At 40.3% G+C, this 23,133-nt stretch overlaps 1 protein-coding gene across 5 annotated transcripts in view; it reads right to left on the bottom strand.

Moving 5' to 3' along the window:
- NOX4 (NADPH oxidase 4) overlaps positions 1-23,133 on the bottom strand; it is a 135,704-nt gene that overhangs the window by 11,348 nt on the left and 101,223 nt on the right. For all 5 annotated transcript variants that reach the window (XM_040700426.1, NM_001101829.3, XM_015280045.4 and 2 more), the window contains 4 exons: positions 11,344-11,463; positions 7,785-7,893; positions 7,179-7,247; positions 4,890-4,990 (listed from right to left, as the gene is read on the bottom strand). In XM_040700426.1, coding sequence (XP_040556360.1) covers positions 4,890-4,990; positions 7,179-7,247; positions 7,785-7,893; positions 11,344-11,463 — 399 coding nt within the window. The remainder of the gene's footprint in view (positions 1-4,889; positions 4,991-7,178; positions 7,248-7,784; positions 7,894-11,343; positions 11,464-23,133) is intronic.

Genomic DNA, 23,133 nt, shown 5'->3' with positions numbered 1-23,133 from the left:
ACACTTCTTTAGTGTAACTTGTGACTTACACTGGCAGGAGATCTAGCCACTAGTGACAATTTGTTACACTAATGAAAGCAGAGCACTACTAACCCATGATTATTTCTGGCAGTAGCAGGATAACTTTACTGCATTCATTTCACATTAGCATGCAGTCTTTCCTCCATCAGCTGCATTGGAAAGCCTTGTGAAAAGCCAGAAAAGAATAAGACCTTTGCTCATCACCCACAGCTATCAGGTCAGGTCCATTACTTAACCCAGCTTTTACACACCACTCCACCGACACCACCACTCTGCTCTCTGGCCACCTTAAACACAGACTTGAAGTCAGACTCATGGTCACACAGCCTTTAAGGGCTCAAGGCAGTAGAACAAGGCATGTATACAACAGCAGCACTGAGCCATTCATGATATTCATCACCTCCTTTTTTTAAAGATGAATAAAAGAGAACGGATGGAACAGGGAAAGATGACATAGTGCTGTCTCTTCTATATTATTAAAAGAAATTCTTCATCTTCCTGGAGGAATTGTAGCACTGCACAGAAAATTTTGTAAGATTTACTGGGATGGAGAGAGAACACAAAAGGGAATACAGCTCTAACTATTAAGATTTACAGCATCCACCAGGAGTTTGGACACTTGAATTCTGCTCCTTGCCTCAGGAGCAATAGGAGCAAAACTACTTTAGTATTTTGACCAGTGACTAATATAACATGTGACTAACATAACATATCTTAGCACACAAGGGTACTCAAATGCACAGTTTAATCGTGCCTGTGTATGTATTTGGTGAGAGAAGAAAATTAATGTATAGAAAAAGAAATCTTGGATGCACAAAGCCAAGTGTATGTGCTCAACGTTAAGCAGCAGCCCAAAAAGCACAGCAGTCCATGCTGTCTAACTGAATGCAAACACTGGCTTAGCACATTTGAGGACTCAGACATCAAAAAGCATCACAAAGTTACAGAGGGAACAGCAACTGTGTCATTGTGCAGGCACCTTACAATGTGCTCGTAGCAAGCCATGGCAAATATTCATAACTCTTTTTCTTTCTCATTCCTATGTATATCTGCTAAACTCTTCTCTCCTGGCAGAACTTCTTTTAATGGCAAAGGATATTCTGCTGGTGGCTGGATTTGCAGAAATAATGAGAATCCTACTGCTTGCTATTCTCAAACAAAATTCCTCGGCACTGGAAGAATCTGAACATCCTCTGTTCTGTGCACAGAGAAAAAAAGGGTGTGCAAGCTGCCAAAAGAAGCTGTTTCCTACTGTGCATTTAAGTGAATGTTATTGTTTACATTAGTCTAATTAGTATAGACAACTGCTGAATAAAACCCAGAACTCATCTGCCTTTCTCCCTTTCCTTTCATATATGTACTTCCTAAGCACAGACATGTCTAAGCAGTGTAGAAATGTCTAAGCAGCACATTCTGCTAATGTACCCCCATCCCAGCAACGTCCTTCCAAAGTAAACAGAATTTCTGGAGGGTAAGCAGAGCTGCAGAAAAGTGATCTGTCTAAGGTAACACAAGAGATCTGTGGTTGACTCACAGGGTCTCCAGAAACACAGACTCCTTTACCTCATATCCTGAGACATTCCCAGGGATACCCATGTACCACTTACCTCCCATAATTCACCCCCACATTCTGCCCTACTGCTGCCCACCACGTCCCTACTTGCAAGGAAAACTGAAATACTTTGCTACTTAGAAGACGACAGACTCAGACTTGAAATATTCCAGTTTTTTAATCCCACGTTCACTCTTAGAGAGGAATATCTTCTTTACAGTGCATGGGAAATGTATTGTGCTCCATGCCTTTCTCTCTTATGGTTATTCCTATCATTTTCTAGGCCAGACTCCATTTCAAAAAATCTACTTGAACTAAACAAAACTAAGAAAGTACAGCAGCACTGGCATGGTGTAAGCTTTGCACTCAGGCTACAACTGTCCAGAAACACATGCTGTTCTGCCTTAAAAAAAAAAAGCAAGAAAAAGAAGACTAATAATTTATTACATAAAGTCCCAGTGTGCATCTTTGGGACTGCAGATGTCGTATAAAATGTCAACAGTAGATGGCATGCGTCTGCTCTGCTTTCTTCAGAGGAAAGAGTTAGGAATCTGATGCCGGGTTGACCAATGTCACGCTCTGAAGCTCTGGCAAAGCTCACACTTACAAATGCACTTTGACTATTTGGGACTCAAACAGCAACAACAGCAACAATCCACAAACCACAAACCAATAAGATGGTTAAACTGATGAGAGGTTTGCCAGCTGTGTGTTTATTTATGCACAGCTTTTACTAAAATCACAAGATAAAAAATGGAAAATATCTTGCCTTCTTGGCTGCCCATAAACAAGCCCAAGGGGATGATTACAAATGCATGTGAACATCTGAACACTGGCAGCAGATGCTGGAAAAAACTTGGTTGCCCAGGTTGTTTTTTTTCAGTATCCATATTGTAACAGGATTGTTTAGGTGGAATAACAGAAAACGGAATGAAATTAGTAGGAGACTAGGAAATTGGAAGACTTAGACTACAGAGAAAAATGGAAGTCCCTGTCTTATTCAGGGAAATGGAGAGAATGTTCATCAATAACATCTGAATATCTGTGGGATACTGAGTTACAGGTTGTACTATCTATCATCTAGATGTCATACATCAGCATACTAACTATATCTATAGAGAACTACCTGTATCTATAAATTGTGGTAAAGGGATGACAGATGGTGAAAAAGCCTGCATCTTAGCCAGCTGCAGGATGATCAAAATAGGCAGAACATTATTTAGGTAATGAAAGACATCTTGCTTAGAAATGGTGGCACAATTCAAAGACCTGACACGAAAATGCAGAGCAAATGGCACTTGAAGGTCTAATTACATATAATGCAATAGAAAGCACAAAAGAAAAAGCAAGTAGGACTACCACTAAAAGCTTCATCCATATTATGTGCAATTGCAGCCTTGCAAGGAAGTGGCAGAAGCATCACCATTATAAAACTGGGTTTGCACCATTAAACAAAGAAAGACATTAGAATGTATCAGAAAAGGGGAACAGTCCTCTACACAGGAGCCTGAGACAAAGCCAACTTGCTTTTCTGCCCTCTCTATTTAACTTTCTTTCCCATGGCTCTTTAGTACAAAACAAAATGCCACTGAAGTGGTATTCACCTCCTCTGCAGCAGTCCTTGAGGCATCCTGGGCAAGGGACCCTTTCTAAAACATCCTTCCTCTAGGATGTGAATCCAAGCTACGTATCAGCAGCACCTTCTTCACTACCAACAGTGTATTATAAATATTACTCAAGATACAAGGCTCAATAGTCCATACTCATATTCAGCTACAGAAGAATCAATAAGCCATGGGCAACAGGTCAGAAGTGAAACAGAAGACAATATCTTTTTGACATGAGTGAATGAGAGTAGGAGAGTACCTCTCACTCTGGTGAGCCCAGATTTCCTTCGACAGCTACAGGTAGCCTGCTCCTACCCTACTGACTTTGACAGAAGTGGAATAGGGAAAAATCATGCCATCTTTTCTTTGAGATCAGCTTTTGAGGGAGAAAACTGTCAGCAGGGTGTAACATAACCAATCAATAAAGCTGTATCTGGAAAATATATTCCATGGTCTAAATGCATGTCTTCTCTGGTTTACAACTGTCTCATTTTAGACTGAACTATGTTTGCCTAGAACAGTAAAAAGGCATTGCCAGGTCTTAACAAAGAATAAAGAAGTGCCAGAAATCCCCAAAGACAATATATCCTCAGAATAAAAACAGTACAGGGCAGTCAGAGTCTTTCTTGTGCAATTTATTTTTTTGTAATCCAGTGCTATAAATCACAGAAATTACAGTAAAAACAGTCTATGTTGCAAGCAAGACATTGCAGTGGATAAAGAATACACAACCTCTGGAGTGAGATGGTAATCTGTCAGTATTATTTTTTTGAGCCACTGAATATCCAACCTGCACGAATAGATTAATTATTTTGAGTTTTTTAAAAAAATCAAAAATTCACAGAAAAGTTTGGGTTGGAAGGGTCCTTATAATCATCCAGTTATAACTGCCTTCCATGTGCAAGGATATGTCCTACTAAATCAAGCTGCCCACATCCAAATTGCCCACATCCAAACACCTCTGGGAATGGAGTATTCACAGCTCATCTGGGCAACCTGTTCCAGTGCCTCACTACACTCTTACAGTGAAGAATTTCTTCCTTATATCGCACTATCTGGATGAAAATTGTTACCCGTTTTCCTTTCACCTGTCCCTGACAAAGAATCCATCCCCAGCTTTTCTGTGGGCTCCTTTAGGTATTGGAAAGCCACACAGAGGTCTTCCTGGAGTTTTCTCCAGCCCAGCTCCCCCAGCCTGTCTTCACAGGAGAGGTGCTCCAGCTCTCTGAGCATCTTCACAGCCCTCCACCGTACTTGCTCCAAAAGCTCCACATCCTTCTTGTGCTGTCCTGGATGCACTACTACAGGTGGGGTCTCAAGAGGAAAGAGCAGAGGGGGACAATCACCTGCCCAAACTGCTGGCCACACTACTTTTACTGCAGCCCAGGATACATTTGGCTTTCTAGGCTGCAAGTTCACATTGGCATGTAAGGTTGAGCTTCTCGTCCATCAGCACCCACAAGACATCCTCCTCAGGGTTGCTTCCAATACAACTTCTGCCCAGCCTGGATTTGCGCTCAGGATTGCCCTGACCCATGTTTCAGTTTGTACAGACTACCTCTCACAGCAAAATACTAGCTAATTTCAAGATTACTACCTCGAACATGTTCTAAGATAAAACTCAAAAACCATTTTCATACAAACATAGCTGCAAAGACCTAATATCCCCAGCCTTCAGACTGGCATCCTTCAAGAAGACTGGTACTCACCGCCTGTTATACTTTGCTATTTCATCAAAAAGGAGTTTCCACCGGGGTCGTCCGATCAAAAGCCTCGAGTTTAGGGCTTGGTATTTTTCACCAATTATTTTCTGCAAGAAAAGAAAAATTCCATATTGCCTGATTTGCAGATTGCCTCGTATCACCCAGGGCTCCCATTTCTGACATTGCCCAACCTACCATATCGATGAGGTGTAAAACCTGAACACAAGCATCAGACAGTTGTGATTAAAACTGTAGTTATTTCATGCATCAGTACTTCTGCTCACTGCCTTTTCAATGGGTCTCCTTGGTGTTTGCTATACATTGTTCCTCATGCAGCTGCTCATTAATCTACTCATTATTTTTAAACCAATTTATTTGAGCCATAAAACAATAACTATGCTCCTATTATTCACTCCCTCATTGGCTTTTAATGCTTAGCTGGAAGAAACACTGCTGATGCAAAAATCATATTTCCACCCAGGATATCTATTTTTTTCACTTTGTACAAGTAACTTTTAAGACCAGGCCTGAAAAAATAACTAGGGAAATCTTACATTTCTCCCTGAGAGTTGTTTGCCAGCTGCTTTGTGCTGCTTCAACAGTAGAAAACAGCCAAAATCAGTCTCCAGACAGAACCCAACCCATTCCAGCAGTGCTAGCTCACCAGCACTTCTACAAGGTCAAATGCCCTTCCATTGCAGGGCATTACCTTTGATAGGTTCTGTGTTCTACTACAATAGGAATGCATAGGGGAATTACATCCATGCTCCCATATTCCTTCCACTACTGAATCATCTGAAACATGGCTCACACCAATGCAAATGCAGCTTTGGCCAACTCATCCTCCAGTGGCCTTTTATATTCAGGAGGTATTTGCTGAAGGATGGAAATGACTCCCTGTTGTCACACTGGCATACTAATCCTGAGCAAAGGGAGCATGAAATGAAACTGCCCTGATTTTGGTAACAGTCAGTACTTGGACTGACATCAGTGAACACATACGCTGTAAGACAATGGAGAGCTGAGTTTAATACCCCCTTGAGAAATCATGAGCAGCATTATAGTTCACGCCAGCTTTGTTCAACAGCCACAAAGGGAAAGTGCCTTTAAAGAAAGACTTAAAACAAAGTTGACTTAAATAATAAATTCAGAATCTGCTTCAAAAACAGTATCAGAAAACTTACTTTGAATTGCCTGTTATTACAGTCTTGCTGTGTCTTTGCCATACAATCCTGCTTCAAGTTTTAATTTTAACCTTATTGCATACCAGGTTCACAATTAGGTTATTTTCAAGCACTCCATTCACGATGACATACGTCATCCAGGCATTAAATCTGTGGAGCAATGTTCATAGCTGCTGTAGCTATCATATTATCTAAAGTATTGCGAAGTGCCCCTGCTGGAGCTGTAAATATTATGTTGCCTCTACCTGATACCAGGTAGATCAAAATTCTTTGGGCATGGCTTCTCACTGCATTACATGTTTTGCAGTAATTGTCAGGCTCACTCCTGGGCCTGTGGCCGTGAATGGTGAAGCTTCCAGTTGCAGTACAGTAAAAAATCAAGCTCAGGATTATGTGCTAAATAATGTAAAATGAAGATCATAAACATTAAGAGCTATGGGAGATTACAGGAGAAGAGGAATGAGCACAGTACTGTGGTTGATAGTTGTCATGGAGTTATCTAAATCAATCTGTGCCCGTAACAGAGGGCAGCAGGCCTGTAGGCCCCCGGGCCCAAAAATGGGAAGGGAAAAGGGGAAGGGTAGGGAGATGGGAGCTGGCCCCAAAAGCAGAACAGAACAATTGACAGTTCAGTATAATTTCCAGTCTCAGACATCAAAGAATTTTTAACTTTTATATCTCAGGCAAAAAACGATCAGAAGCTTTCAAAAGTAGCTAGCTTCTCTCAAAATATTTAGTTTAGAAGATTTGAGCTTCCACGCTCCTACAACTATCCTGCTTTGATTCTTAGCCCAGCAATGATGCAGCTTTCCCATCAAACCCTGCCAACTGTCTGGTCTGTGGCCTGGCCTGGAAGGACCTCTTTCCTAGAAAAGGAAGATATGGATTGCTGCCCACTTATAATCAAGTTAAGACTACTAGACTAGATTCTCTTAATGCGGTGGAGAGGAACTTGCTCTCCTGCCCTACTAATGAATCAATCACTGGAGTTTAGAGCCTCATTTCCTGTTTTGGCCATCTGCAGTAACTCTCTTTTGCATATGACTGACAGTTTGCATTGTCTGCTACCCCAAGATCTAGTTTGGTTTACAAACAGTTTTTAGCCAAATACCTGTATTCCATCTGTTTGACTGAGGTACAGCTGGATGTTTATATAGTCTGGTCGATTCTCTTGCCAGAGCTGGGAGGAGAATAAAAACAGCTAGTGAAATAATATCCTTTCCTTTAATGTAAGTATAAAGTAACTTGTGACTACGATCTTGATAGACTGAAGTTTCAGCATCAGTGAAGTAAGCTTTTTAATGAAGATGTGCTTGCATAGCACCCCTTCATGCAGTCCAGAATGCCGCCCATCAGGCCGTGAACAAAGTATTATTTTAGAAAGCTACACTGCTTTTAAAATCCACTTGAAATTGTAAAACCCTCTCCTTCTCAATCTGTGTATGAACCAAAAGGCAAAAGCCACTCAGACTCCCCAACTTGGCGTGTTCTTCTTATCTCATAAATTTCACAGATAATTCTCCAGCAATAACGTGCAATGAAATACCAATGAGATATATTCAAACTGTTTTGTGTAGCTTCAAGCACAGTGGAGTGTGGGTCAGGTAGCCCAGGCAAAGCTGGTGTGCGCTTGTTTTTACTATAGCATGCCAGCTGTAGAGGGAACAAATCTTGCATTTATTACATTATCAGTATCCTTCCAAGCAACACCTATTACCTTGTTATGCAACATACAGAGCAAATCTGCAAACCAGCGGAAAGATTCGACGTCCCTGCACACCCAGATGAAGTAGAGCCTTCTCAGTTTGTAGCACTTCCAGCCATCACTTGAAAATGAAATGTTTGGGGAATTAAAAATTATCATTCAGAAAGACAATGTTAACTAAGACGCTTTATATTCATTTGTGGAAAGAGGAATTTCCATTAGAAGCCCGCTGCAAAGCTGTTCTTCACTTTATGATACATCAGACACTGAAATGATCAGCACAGTCTATGTGAATGATCCTGAGAATAATGAATCTCAAGCACATAACCAACACCCCTCACAGATTGTGCTTCTGCATTAGGAAGATGTCAAATATACAGACAATTCAGGCTGCAAATATGGATTCATGCATCATCATCACCAGACTTTTATTTGGAAGCAAAGCAGACATTCTAAGTTCAAGTGTACTATGTCAAATGTTTATTAGGTTTATAATGCAACTCCTAGGAGAAAAATATTGACAAATGCAATAATGTCAGGACTAAATTCTGCCATTGTATGTGAAGGGCTGTGGTTGATTATAATTAATACTGCAGCAAAATCACAAAGACCAATTCAAATTAGAGCTCCATTGTGCTGGGCAACTGTAAGAAACACTACAGTCCTCTGAAAATGGTGCTAGTAAAGTATAGTCATGGACAGATTCTGACATTTTGTTTAGAAAAACATGAACATCATGTCAGATTTCTAAAGCAAACAAAATGCAACCACAGCACAAAAGGAAGTACTGGAACAAACTGGAATAGAAAATGTAAATGTAAATAACCCTGATGATTAATGAGTTTAAACCAAACAAAAATATCTAGGAAATTTTTTCTTAGTTAGCTGTTCGCTATTGTTCTGATCAATGAAATGTCCAGTGAACAGATTGTGTCCACATCCTCTACACAGATTTTCAGACTGAGAAGGTCACAGACTGGCGAGTTCAAATACCAGTTCCAGGAGCCAACCTCAATAAAAGGCTTCATAACACAACCCACCGTATTATTAAGGTTGCTTGCATACTCAGACAGGGCACTGTACTAACAGATACACATGAATGATAGATCCAGCTACTGTCCTACCTCCCCATGCCCTTCACTTACAGTATATGCCTAAGAAGCAAAGATGGAGATATTCTTAGGAACATATAGGGGACGAGAACTCATATTTCACGGGTCACATGAAGAGAAAGTGCATTAAGACTGGGGAGGAGTGTGCCTTCCAAGTCCTGACTACAGCTTTTGTAATTGTAAGCTGTTGACCTGTAGAGTAGGATTTCCTCCACCTCCTTCTGACTACTTCTAAGACAAGCCCTTACAAAAGGTCACAGTCTGGTCAGATGTGACAAGATAACCATAAGCAGTAGTGAGGAAAGTAAGAGCCTTCCACCATTAAAAAATAAAAAATAGATAAAAGAGAAAAATGAAAGGAATTTGTAAGGAATTACTATAGCTCAGCAACAGAACAGCACTCCTGGTAATGAAACGCTGCAGCTGGACTGTAAGATTTCAGGAAACAAATCAAGCGTAAATTTACAATCTCACCTCAGATAAACACACTTGGGTCTAACTTCAGGGGGGTACATTAAGGTGAAACCTCTCACTGTAAACAAACCCAGATGTATACAGTACTTCTCGCACATTTCCAAATGTTACCACTGCCCATAATAGCAGCCATTACTTAAAGCTCCTCCTGTTGTAAGACACCAGCTTTCTTTAATGTAAGTCATGGTTCCTTAAAAATAGGGTGTAGGGTTCAAGAGTCAAGTGCAGAGAAAGGCATGAATTGAATTGTGCTCACAGAACAGGAGCATAATGGAGCAGGAAACAAATGACTTTCCTGCTCAACAGGGTTCTGATCTCCCCCAGGTCTGCATGTCCTTGACACCACAGGACTGGCCTCGCTGCTCTGCAGTGCTGGCATCCTAAGGCAGATTGCATTTTCACACCTGCCAAGTTCTTCTCAGCCAGGGCAGAGACAATAGGCAGCTCGTCCAGGCTACTGGTGTTTTGTTGTTGATGTTTAAATCCTGAGAATGAAAGCAGCTGAGAGTGTTTTTTTTTTTTTTTTTTTTTTTTTTTTTCTGGAATCACATAATTATTCCTCTGCATAATGTTACAGTGCACAGGAGGCAGATGGGCTACAAAGTCAGGTTGTGGGATGGGCTGTTTGGTAACCTATTTATGGCTTTAACCAAAAGAATGGATTGTTAAAGTTTTTGGATGCTAAGTTTCTATGGCAATATCTGCACGAGTTCTTATGGCACCTAATAACACACTGCTAGAGGCAGCCATCTCATTACCTGCTGATGTCCTATCATTATGATCTGTAACATTTTTTCTAAACACTGTCAAGGATAAAACCATCCCAAAGAAAAGGGTCGGCAAAATGGGCAGCTTACCCTCTGGACTGTAAGCTTTAAGAAAAGTTGTACCCACATTTCACAGTTTTTTTCTCTTTGAGAAGATGTTCAATATACTGACAGGAAAAGAAAATGAAGGGGCCCAAGACGGACTCTCAGGGCTGCACTATGAGACAGATGGGGCTGCTCATTTTCAGAAGCGCTCAGCATTTGCGGGCCCAGCTCAGATCAAGGACGGAAGAACAACATGGCATTTAAATCCAGATTTTAATTTCACTTTTGAGTTAGAATAGCACAATGGCATATCCATCTTAGAAGAAATGCTTCAGCTGTGTACTGTAAAACCTTCCCAAAGCCATCCAGCCTTCTAAGACTTCAGAGAAGGATTGCTGCTTTGATTGGCTGTGGTGTGAAACAGGAGTTCTTAAGTTACTGAAGATCTGAGCTAACACTCCAGCAAAAAATAAAAATAAAAAAAAAACATCAACAACAATCATAAAAACAAGCCTACTTCATGCAGTGTAACATTTCGGGGGATCCATGTTGCCAGTGTGACAGAGAAGCAAGAGAAGAAAGGTTTGGTTTGAAAAGAATTTCAAAGGTTTTAATTTATAACAGATGAAAGAAAGTAAAGAAAAAGGCACACCTAGATTTTTAAATTTTCAGATAAACATCCAAACATTATCCAAATCCATGTCAAGTCCATTCCTTTAAAACCCTAAGGGTACACACTTACAAAACTCAAACAAAGCATGAGAGTTGGCCCACACTTCCAAATGAAAGACTGTCACAAACTACTGACTGAAAAAGAGACTATATCACAGTCCACAGCTTCCTCTGAGCAGATACTGGACAACAAATCTAGCTTTAAGGGTCTGTGGTTATAGCAAGTATCAATCCCAGTCTGCCTTGTGTAAAGGTATAAATATTATACTACTGTCCAGTTGATGTGCATTAGTGGCACAACTCTGCCAAACTCTGGTTTACATAACCTATGAGTTTACTTATGCTCCCAGATACTCTAGTCCTCTACCCCTCTTCAAGGAAACATTTGCATGTGCTATGCTAAGTTTTGAAATACTCTGAGAACCCTTCTGACATGTACTATTATGGTAAATTGGAGAGTAAGGGAGAAGAAATGGCTTTATCAAGTTTAAGCTCACTTACAGCAAAGCGTTGAGTACTGATGCAAATGGTGTAACTCCAATACCACCAGCCACGCAGAGGCTGACCTCATAGTTCAAGGACTCCTCAAAGGGACTTCCAAAAGGTCCATCCACATACAGTCTGCAAGAAAAGCAAAAAGAACACTTTTAGATAAAGCTGCTAATGTCCAAGGAGAGAGGGAAGAAGAAGTAGGCTGAAATTAAAACTCTGCAAAGAATTTGTTTCAATTTTTTTTATTACTCTTGGGATGCGAAATATGAAAAGCTTTTTCCTGGAAAGCTTTGTGTGAATGAGGACTGTGGAGAGAAACCAATATACAGGTGGTACAAAAAATTATACTAGATGTAATTTCTTGGCATGATTTCCATGAATAGACAAGCCTGCTTTAATTAAACTGGTGGAGATGACTAAATTATGACTGCCTTTTCTACCCTTTATGTCTGATATTAGAGGATAAAGAAAGTGCTGCACTGGAAACAATAACAAGTTGGTGGGCCATATGCAGGAGCACAAAGAGTTTGGCTAACTCTGCCTCAAATGTTCGTCTCTTGAACATCAGAAACACCTGAGACGGACAAAGGGATACGAAAATCTATTTTTCCTGGCTTCTCATGCTTTTCAAGGGCTTCCAGGGAATAAAGAAGAGGTGACATATATCCATCTTCCAGCATTCAAAAAAGTACTACAAAAAGTATTACAAAAAAGTAATAAATTAGCATCTGTCTACTCCTTCATCTCATGCATAGACTCTTGAGAATGTGATCTACCCCAAACATGTAGAATATATGAAGAGGGGAAAAAAGACACTGATTTGTATCCCCTTAACTCATGCCCCTCAGTTTTACAACACTTTCGTCTAATTGCTTTTAAAAACCACTTAGGAGACTGAGTCCCATTTCCAACCCATTTTGAGTATTTCAAAGACTGCTGAAAAGTCAGCCAACTATAATTTAAAATGAATCTTTAGACATCTTCTCAGCTTCAATTTCCAAATTGTTGCTATACTGCTGAAGTCTGACCAAGATTGCCCAGAGATAATCAAAATATATGACTGTAATTTTTCTAATAGGATCATCACAGAATCATAGAGTCATAGAAGCACTGAATGGCTTGGATTGAAAGAGCCCTTAAAGATCTAGTTCCAACCCCCACGCCATAGACAGGGCTGCCACCCACTAGACAAGGTTGCCCAGGGCTCCATCCGAAGTAAGATTCATATAAGCCCTATTCTACCTATGTAATACCCAGTGCATCTTCCGACTTCAGTCATAGATTCACCTTTACAAATGATTACAAAGAGAACTCGAACAGTAAATTTAGTCAAGATGCATTCTGTGTAGGAGAACTACTTAGGAGATCACTGGATCACCACAGTTTAGGTAACCAGTGGGACCTGCACTGTGTTCAGCAGTGCAGTGACTCACAGCAAGGCTGACCAAGATCAACCTTCGGCATGACTCCAGAAAAAAGCTCCAACTTAAACATTTTTATTCATATTCATACTACTAGAATTATGCAACGAGGCTAGACATACTGCACATCTAATAAATGGGCACAAGCTTCTTCTTTATACAATGAGAGAGAGAATTAATGGCTAAGGAGATGTCACTTTACCCAAAAAATGTCTTCCAACTCCTGTCTGTTTCTTTCCTGTTGAGGGCTGGCTCTTAGTTGCAACTTTACATTGTACAGACTGATTCTCTTTCTTTTAGCTTTGTGGTTTGATCCTTGGCCTCTTACCATTCAAGACAATATCTTGTCTGAGAAGCCAACATAATCCTTTTGGGGAAATTTCTTCCAGACCTCTAGTATTGCTGATATCTTCATTCTTTGTCAAGGCTCCTTATTCTACGTCTTATCTAAAGATGTCTAAGTATCTACTTTCTGATGGATCTAGAGGTAAAAGGTCTGATCCCTATCTATGCTCTGTCTTATAATCTCCTCCTTGGTTCCTGGTGTTCTAAATGGAGAGAGAAGGAGAAGACAGTTGGCCAATCACACCTAGTGTCAGAATGCATCACAAGTGCCAGTAATAGTTACGCATTAGTCAATTCCATAACTCATCAACCTGCAACCTAAATATGCTTATTCCTATTTCAGTCTTTATATTCTGAAGTCAATACAGTATTCTGCAAATGTTATCTAGAAGAATCTCAAACTCTTTCAACGTCAGGTATGTTAGTACCAGCACGATGAGAATACTTGAAAAACAAATTAATTCCTGAGTTAGGACAGATGAATTCATTTGCATAATGGGGCCCAGAAAAACTTAACTGGATGTGTGCATAAAATATAAACAGAATTTTAAGTGTCTTCTCATGAAATGATTCCTGTTACATAAGACTTCATTTCCCATTTGCTTACGAAGGGTTTATTTTCCACAAATGAAATGGGATCACTGCTGGAGGATAGTGCAGCAGTAGTTTCTTCAAGAGATCTTCTCAATATTGCACTACCGTTCAACTTGAAGAGGTAAAATGGCATCTCTTATTTAAATAAACACCAGGGGCAAAGCAGAGAAATAGGTAAATACTCTGACAGGAACTTGGTCCAGGGAAATTTTGATAGAAGTCTGCAAATATTATGCATCTCTGATGTGTGTCTGAATGGGGACCTAATTTATGGATATCCAAGGTTGGGCAAGAAGATAAAAATGAATTATCAAGCACAACAACTGAAGCCCACTGCCAATCCTGGCATACCGCCTATACATGTGTCCCTAAACAGATCCTGCCTAGCTGGTGAAATTTGGAGAATCACTCCTGAAAGGTGCTTAGGGCATAAGCACAGCCCTGAGGGCAACTTCTTGCATTTTGCACACGAAGCGCTTTCATTTCTATATATAGACTTAAAGCCAATATTCTGGGAGAAAACAAGCAAACAAAGCAAAAGCAAACTAGCAAAGCACAGTTTTCCCAGAAATGACCATGGCTGATAGGACTACAGTCATAAATTGCATGAATGCCATACAACACACTCAAGCCTGTTTGAGGACTATCTGAAGTATGCATTCCTGACCTCACATGGGACTAAGAAACCCCTGGAAAGTCTGAGTGACACTGACTATCACTGAGGTGTTCATAAACTGAAACATGCAAAACTTGATACGGTCACTCTAAACCAGAAAAGTATGTGCTCTATTCCATGCAAGAAATTCAAGAAACAAACCTCAATTAAACATGCATTTTGATCAGATTGCTCCAGTTTGTGGCTTGTTAGCCAGGTATGGCCTGCAAAATATTTCTATCTGCACATTGGTTCTTCTGACAAGGGGGTGAGAAGCAGTTGTTTGGACAACAAATGCAGTCAGAGGAGCCAAGGGCCTCCTGCTGTGTCTGCACGTGGCCCAGCACAGAAGAGCCAGAAGTCACTACTTCCAATTGTGAGAATAATGAAAAAGCAGGAAAACTACTGCTATTGCGTTAACTCACTGCACCAGGCTGCTTGAGAAGATTGATTCGTACAATCACAGAATGGCTTAGGTTGGAGGGGACCTTAAATCATCTAGTTACAACCCCCCCGTCATGGACAGGATTGCCAACCACCACTTCAGACTGCCCTGGATCCCATCCAACCTGGCCTAGAATGCCTCCAGAGATGGGGCAACCACAGCTTCTCTGGGCAACCTGCTCCAGCACCTCAACACATTCTGAGTAAAAAAAAAAATAAAAAAAATCTTCCTAACATCTAACCTAAATTTCCCCTCTTTATTTTAGTTTAAAGCTATTTCCCCTTGCCTTGTCCCTGTCATACGGTGTAAAAAGTTGGTCCCCCTCCTGCTTGTAAGCTCCCTTCAAGTACTGGAAGACTGCAATGCAGTCTCCCTGGAGTCTTCTCCAAGATTAACAAGCCCAACTCCCTCACCCTTTCTTCATAGGAGAGGTGCTCCAGCCCCCTGATCATCTCCACAGCCCTCCTCTGGACCCACTCCAAAAGCTCTACATTATTCCTGTGCTGGGGGCCCCAGGCCTGGACACAGTATTCCAAATGGGGCCTCATGAGGGCAGAGCAGAAGGAGAGAATTCTCTCCCTCTCTCAGCTGCCACCCCTCTGTTTATGCAGCCCAGGTTGCTGTTGGCCTTCCAGGCAGCAAGAGCACACTGCTGGCTCATCTCCAGGTTTCTGTTCATCAGAACCTCCAAGTCCTTCTCCACAGGACTGCTCTCAAAGAGTTCTTCTCCCAGGCTGCACTCGTATCTGGGATTAATAATTCAAAGAATAATATGACCTCTTGGGTTGATTTTGTTGAATGGATGCCATAAACATACTATTTAATCCCTGTTTACTATAGGAACAATTTATAACTAAAAGAAGTGTGGCTCTGATGGCCTGATGGCAATGGTCAGATAGGATTTCAAGACAGAAGAAGAAATCTGATGCCATATAAAGCAGCAGAAAAAAGAACAGAGCACGGATTCAGTCATGGGCTTCTGCAAAGATTATGCAACTTGCATTTCCTGTCAAAGTGCTCTTCATTTCATTTGGCAGAAATGCAAAGTTCTGAATAAAAGCAGTTCATTATTACAAATGAAATCTCTAAGTGTTCAATAAAAAGACAGATAAGCAAAGGGAGGTAAGATGACTTTTTGCATCTTCAGTTGTAACCCAGATATATCACACTACTATATTATGGTCTCCCCCTAAGCTTTTATTTAATTTACATGAAGGAAGAGAATGGAATTTTAGTAGAAGTTTAGCAATCCCCCTTCAGGCAAACTTACTCAAATAACAAGTTGTTCTTCTCACATGCGTTCATTTCCAGACTTTAGAGTGCTTTCAGTTATTCTGGCACAACTTTTTAGCTCATAAAAGAGAAAAAAGCTCTTCAGAACAGGATATATCACAAAAATCAGCAGAGCACCATATTAAAAAGATAGATGGTGAACATGCTTTCTATTTAAAGCATACATATTCTACAGTATGGTAGTACAGAAATATCCCAGCAATCACCAAGATAGCATTTTCTTTTCCAGTTTGGGGCAATGCAGTGCAGTACCACATGGTTGTCCCTAAACCAACAGACATGGTCTTGGCGACACAGGCAGCTGCACTGCTTTTGTGACCCGAGCTATTCTCTTCTGTAAGGAACTGCAAAGGGATGTGTGGAGGCACCTGTCCACATCTGTTCAACATGGACGTCAGTGCCATGCTCTGCTGTAGGGTGCCCTGAGAAGTTTATTGCCTATATTGCACTCCATTGCTCAAATTTACATTGTAGCTTAGGGAGCTACTGTGAGACATTATCAGGGATACTAGTGGCATAACAGATGGCTAGAAGACTTAAATGAAGAACTTGTAAGAAATGTTGATTAAAGTCTCAGCATTTGGAAGCTGAAAATGCCTGGATATTAAGTACTGCATTAAACAGAGAGTGAAGTCCTCAACTGATTTAAGTTCATGGCAAAACAGTTAGTAATGTCAAAAAAGTAAGGACTTCCTCAAGCAGAATGAGATTTGATATCCTTGGAGCGGTATTCAGTTTACTGCTATGAGCTAAGTGTAGATATCTTTGTATAAGTGTACAGAATAAGTCTCCTGGAGTGAAAAGAGATGCAGATAAGATAATGTACTCAGGGTATGATGAGCTGTGTGCCCACTGAGTGCACTGGCTCAACTCAACAGGACCTCAGAGATGGTCCTGCTCTGAACAGCAGCTGAAGGCCAAGCAGAACTGAAGTGGTAGCAGAAACTTACCCTGAGCCAAAGCCTCAGCTCAGTGCTGCCATGATGGATACAGACTGAGAAGTCCAAGGAATCAACTCTGATGGCTGAATCTGTCTCCTTCTGCTCTGCTACTGCAATTCCCCTCCCCTCCTGTGTACCAATGAGATGCCATCACCTCCCTCTGATAACCCACAGCACCAGCCTCCACCCCCATGCGATAAATATTCAGACAAGTGCCTTCATGTTCCTCCCACACTGCCCTTCGTGCCTGGGAGGGAATTTCTGTAAACATCTGCAGAGCTATTTCACCATCTCCCACCAAATTCCCTATGAAGACTTCTTGCTTCCCTAATACCTAAAAAACAATAAGCCAGGAGTTTACAGCATTGAGGCTGCTGGCTTGCTGGCCACAGCTCAGTGATATTCTGGCCCAGTACTGTTTCACTGTTGCCCTGAATTCTGCTGTCTGGTTGCATCCATCTGTTCTCTCCAGTTCAAGTTTGCATTGGTTTGGTCAGGGCAGCCTCTGCTGTGTGGCTGTGTGCATCTGGGTGCATTCCAGATGCCTCTTCAGGGCACCATGGTAATGCAGATGAATAATACTGGAAATTATCCAATTCTGAAACTTATATATGAGAAAATCTTTCATATGCTAGGTTTGTAGAAAGCAAAGCAGATCACTGAAGTGTTTCGACGTACTTAGAGCCAAGGGTTCGATTTGCAGTTTTCAGTAAAAACCTAGATACAACAAATTACATTATGTTGCTTTTCAAAAACACTTTCATCAGTGTTTTTCAACCATTTTCTGCAGCAAAAATCCACAGAGATGCTTCCTTTTTTGAAGTCGATATATGACACTTCATGTCATTTAAACTTCAACAAATAAAGCATACACTCTGACATTATGCTTCCAGAACGCTTATGATTATTGAGAGAATTTCAGTACCAATATCCTTTTAAAGCTGAAGAACCAACACTGAACAAAATATATATCATCCTTGATTTGGATGGATATCCAAAACTATGATGCCTTTCGGGGCTTCTAAGGGTAAGAAAAAGTGACATGTGGCATGTGAGATCAGAGATTCTCATGTGATCTTCTGACACTGTGAAGGATGATGTCTTCATTACTGAAACCAGCAGTCCCTTAGACAAGCAAGCTTCTAAAACCCAGTGGGTTCAATTAACTTTGTATACTATTCTGCACAAGATTGCATCTTATTATTTGAATTCAGATTTCATTACGCATCATCTTTTTTAAAACATCTTGAGGTTAATTTCTGATTGATTGCATACATTGTTTTTCTTTTTAACACCATATTTTTTTAAGTACATACTAGAGCTTGTAGGAGTTTCCTCTCTCTTTTATAGAAATTCCTTCTTTTATCTGTTGGTGCAACACCAAATTCTGACAAAGTATATGGCTTTAAACCACAAAGAATCAACTGTCATTAGATTTTCTTCTCGTAGAATGGATTTTAAAGCTCTCAGTTTCATTTATTTCTCCTTGGTTGGATATAACAGAACAAAATCACCTGTTGTTCAGCTTACACCCTCAAGGCCCAGGGATGACTGAAGAAGTATTTTATATTTGTACTACATAGAAAAATATAGCATGTTGAAGGCGGGATAACTAAGGTAAGAAAATAGAAGAGCAATGCGAATACCTACATTTTAATGAAGAAAGTTCTTTCTGCAAACCTTGAACCAAGACTAATGGTTTTCCGAGACATAGTGGAGGTTCAAGGAGACTCTCACTGGAGCAGGCTGGAGATAAACAGCAGTTGTTCAAGTACCAATGGGAAGCTGGATGTCTAACACAGAGTTGAGGAGGATGGATGAGGGGGAAAAACTTGCTAACAATGAATGAAAATTTCAAAAAAGCATAGAAAAAAAACTTCCACTGAATGCAACAGAAAATAGACACATTACTGACAGACATTCTAGCACATATGGCTCTTTCTTTTTCAGGACTTCTATGGCAACTTGAAGGCAAACTGCAATTTAATACTGCCTTCCCTCAGACCAAGTTCTTTTTCATCAAAACTGAATAAAAGTGCCTAGAAACTGCCCCGAAGTATTTACGTATTTCTTAATGCTCACTGCTGAGTATCACTTCAGGCCATTCACTTACCTCATTAAAAAGGTCTGTAAAATCAGTATGAAAATTGCAATCAAGTATAATTATATATTCAAACAACTTTGTTCTCTCAAAGAAGTACGTGTACTTTCTGTACCAAATTCTTGGTTCAATATTTTTAATTAATGTTACATTAATTCTCCTCCATGGCAGCCTTTTTACTGTCATTTTTATACGTTTCCAAAAAGTATTCCTTTGATTAAAGATCACAAATGATTTAATTTTATTACAAGAAGAAATCCAACTTGCCACTTATTTCCTTAATAATGACAATAACTTTGGTGAGGCGCCCTGCCTTTCTGAAAATTGTCTCCTACCAATTCTGTTCCAGATAATGAAGTAAAATTAAAAAAAAGAGTATTTGTAGTGGCTGCACCACCCATTTTTAACTTGCCTTTTGAAAATTTACTTTGTTGTATCATTTAGTGGTAAGATGCTGCTACAGACCAATACCCCCAACCAGGCTGAACATGTCAGCCAGGTTTCTCCACAACTAATTCAATGCCACCACTGTAGTTATCTGCACATCTCACTGCAAAAAGTATTTTTGATTTGAAGTAATTAACTTCAGTATTTGACCTTTTTTCTATTGCAATAGTTAAAGGAAGTTTTTTCTTGACTATGTTGTTGGCTTTGGTGGCCACTTCAGAGATGCCATTTAGCAGAGCGCATGGGTCCTTCTCACAGGGAGTGATGACACTAGCACTAAGCCCTTTTTCTCCCTTGGTAAACCATGCTCCCCTCAGCCAGTGTTCAGGTATTTTCAAGTTGTTACTAAAATAAAAAAATAAAAAAAGGAAAGTAGACAAATATTTCCATTAGAGTTTAGGACTCAGGACAGCCTGACAATATATACAAGAGATGTAGTAGTAGCCTCTCATGAAAGCTTTGCACTTACATATATATATATATATATATATATAAGAAGCACATATTGTATCAAGAACTTTACATGACAGAGTAGACTTGGGGGGGAAATCACTGTAAGAGCACATCCACACTGCTAGTAGTCTTTTCCAGCCAAGTTTCAATACACCTCAGGCCTGAGGAAAGAAAAGTTGACTGACAAATACCAAGGATAACAAGCAGAAACTGAAGTCCTAGACAGGTAGATGCAGAAACAAAAGGTGAGAAAAAGCTGGCCAGAGTGCTGGAAGACAGAGTTGGCAGCAGATCAATCCGAAGACAAGGCCAGGCAGATCCCTATCCATTCAAAAGCAGCCCACTTAGGCTCTCTGGACTGCACTGGGTAGTCACGATGAATTAAAAGTGATGGCAGTAAGGAGAACAAAACAAAGAAGAATAAATCACAGAACAAATGCTGCTGTCACAATGAAGCAGTCAGTACTGGAATAAAATGGGATCCTCAGTATACAGGAAAACTGAGCAGAAATCCAATATCCCCAAGAGAAGAACTGCCATGTGCTGCTGCTGCTACCTCTTTTCTGTCTTTGGATGTACAATAGGTAAGCAAAGCAATTTAGTTCAGTCATAAGCCTATCTGTTCTCTGGAAAACTCCATTTGTAAGCAAGTCTCTCACAACTTCACTTCCTATAAGGAAAGATGCTCTCTGTGAGCCTCATATCCTAAATTGGACTGTCAATGTGCCTATACCAATAGGTCTCCTTCAGGGCAGCTACAAAGAATCATAGAATGGGTTAGAAGTGACCTTGAATATCATCCAGTTCCAATTCCCTGCTGTGATCAGGGATGAAGCAGGAAGAAAATGATTACTGGTTTGGGAGTATGTAAAGTATCTCTCCTTGAACAGAGATGCTTCCTGTCAGAAAGCCTACAAAGAAGTTTTCTAAATATTGCTCTGACTGTTGAGAACTGAGGTCTGCAAGACTATGAGAAAGCAACTTCAAATGGCTTCCAGATGTTCCAGGATAGTCAGACAAGCTCATTTCCCTAGATGGGCAGCCTCTTATCTGGAAAGTAGTATAGAAAACTGGCTAAGCTAAATGGAAAGAAGGAACACCTGTCGAAAGCTAGAACGAACCACACGCAGACACAATAAAATTGCAGATTAAGGATGAGATCACTGTTTGCAGCAGGAATTTCTGAAGTCAATATAAGCCTATAGATGAGTTTATATAGAGATTCACAAGCAGAAGCTTATCAAGCTACTGGAGCGTATACTGCATTACATCACAGATGAGCTCAATCCAGCCCTGAACATCTTGACCTCTTCATTGTTTTTCTCTGAATAGGCTCCAACTTCTCATTTTGAGTTCTGTTTAAAGTGAATGGCCCATTATTGTCTGCAGTATTCCAATTTCAGTCCTGCCAAGCCTCTATATAATGGCATCATTATTCATAGGTGTTAGTGTCATCATTATTACCTTTCCAGAAATACAAAGATGTGCCTGTACCACCCTCTGGTCTCTGGGGTTATTCAAAAATGAAGCATTTTTAATCCCTTTAATTTTGACATTTCTTCGTGCTCTTATCTTTCTGTGTACTGTAAGAGGGTACACGATAACAAAGAGAATCTTATAGTTAGCATTTCTATGAAATTCTATTAAAAAGCTGAGAGAGAAAAGATGACCCCAACCAAGACAGATGAGCAAGAGACTTTGCAAGAGAAAGAGTGCAGGGATTGGTGTTTAAACTCACTCTAGGCACTTCAAATAGAGCATTTGTCTCATAGCCTGTCCCACTCTTGCTTTTCATAAATACGGTGAAGGTTTTAACCTGCTGTTTGCAAAACACTGCTACAGGGCACTGTGATGAAGTGGCAAGAGCAGAGGCGGTACATCACTGCAGAACACATCTGGCACAGATTCAGAGTCTCAGAGGAAGGTACCCTGGAGCTTTTCCTGTTGGTCCAAGTGCAGTTTCTACTGACCAGGCACAGTGAAGTCCTATGAATATACAGAGAAATCACAGCGTGTGTGACTGGTCTTGTCACTCAGGAGACACATAGAAAATCTGATTTGTGAGACTTCTTGCATAAAATCAGCGTCCTGCAGTTCTGCGCTGGTTAAGCTTATCCCTGTCGTGTTCTTTGTCATTGTAAAATGCAGATCACAGAACTGTGCCCCAGGTCTGACCTCAAATGCCAGTTTTGATGGGTCTGAGAGGAACAGAAGTACTTCTGACTTTTAATACAATCTCCCTGATCCACTGTCATTTCCAGAATGTCATTCAATTTTTCAGCTATGCTCTTCATTACGGTGTAATAAGGCAGCAAAACTTTCTCAACTTCCATGAGCTTAATTTAATAGGTATCTGATTCATCTTACTTTACTTCAGCACACCTCCTGAAATTTGCCAGATCACTCAGAAGCTTCAATCCATCTGCTCTGCAATATACTATCTTCCCTGTCCCAATACCATCTGAGCATTTAATTAACTCGGTGTTTACAGTTTCCTCCTTGTCAGTCATTACTTAAGATATTAAAAACAACAAGTCCCAAGATGAATTGCTGCATATTTGATACCTCACTCCATTTTAAATTGTCTGCTTAAGAATTATTCACTGGTTTCTACCTGATAGTGATTTTTTTTTTTCCTTTTCATTTTAATATACTATGCAGTATTCTGCAGTATTTTGCCCAGAGAGGTCATTGATGCTCCGTCCCTGGAGATGTTCAAGGTCAGGCTGGACAGGCATCTCAGCACCTGATCCAGCTGTAGATGCCCTGTTCATTGCAGAGGAATTGGACTAAATGACCTTTAAAGATCCTTTCCAACTCAAACGATTCTATGATTCTTATTTAGACAATAATTTGCTAAACTCTCAATGAAAATACAGAATCATAGCATCATAGAATTGCTCAGGTTGGAAAAGACCTTAAAGACCATCAAGTCCAGCCACAAAATAGTTTGGTTCAAGGACAAAAAGGTAGCAAAAACACTACTGAATCCCATGACTCTAGGATTTTGTTCTGCAGAAATGAAAGAGATACCATCAAGCAAATACGGACTATAGATTCTATTCATGCAGTCTGCTTTTTACTATTTTTCCTGCTATGGTACT

This window comes from Gallus gallus, chromosome 1 (assembly GCF_016699485.2).
Source record: "Gallus gallus isolate bGalGal1 chromosome 1, bGalGal1.mat.broiler.GRCg7b, whole genome shotgun sequence".
In the NCBI taxonomy this organism is placed as follows: domain Eukaryota; kingdom Metazoa; phylum Chordata; class Aves; order Galliformes; family Phasianidae; genus Gallus; species Gallus gallus.
The sequence above is the reverse complement of the archived record's forward strand: the minus strand, read 5'-3'. Positions and strand labels throughout refer to the sequence as shown.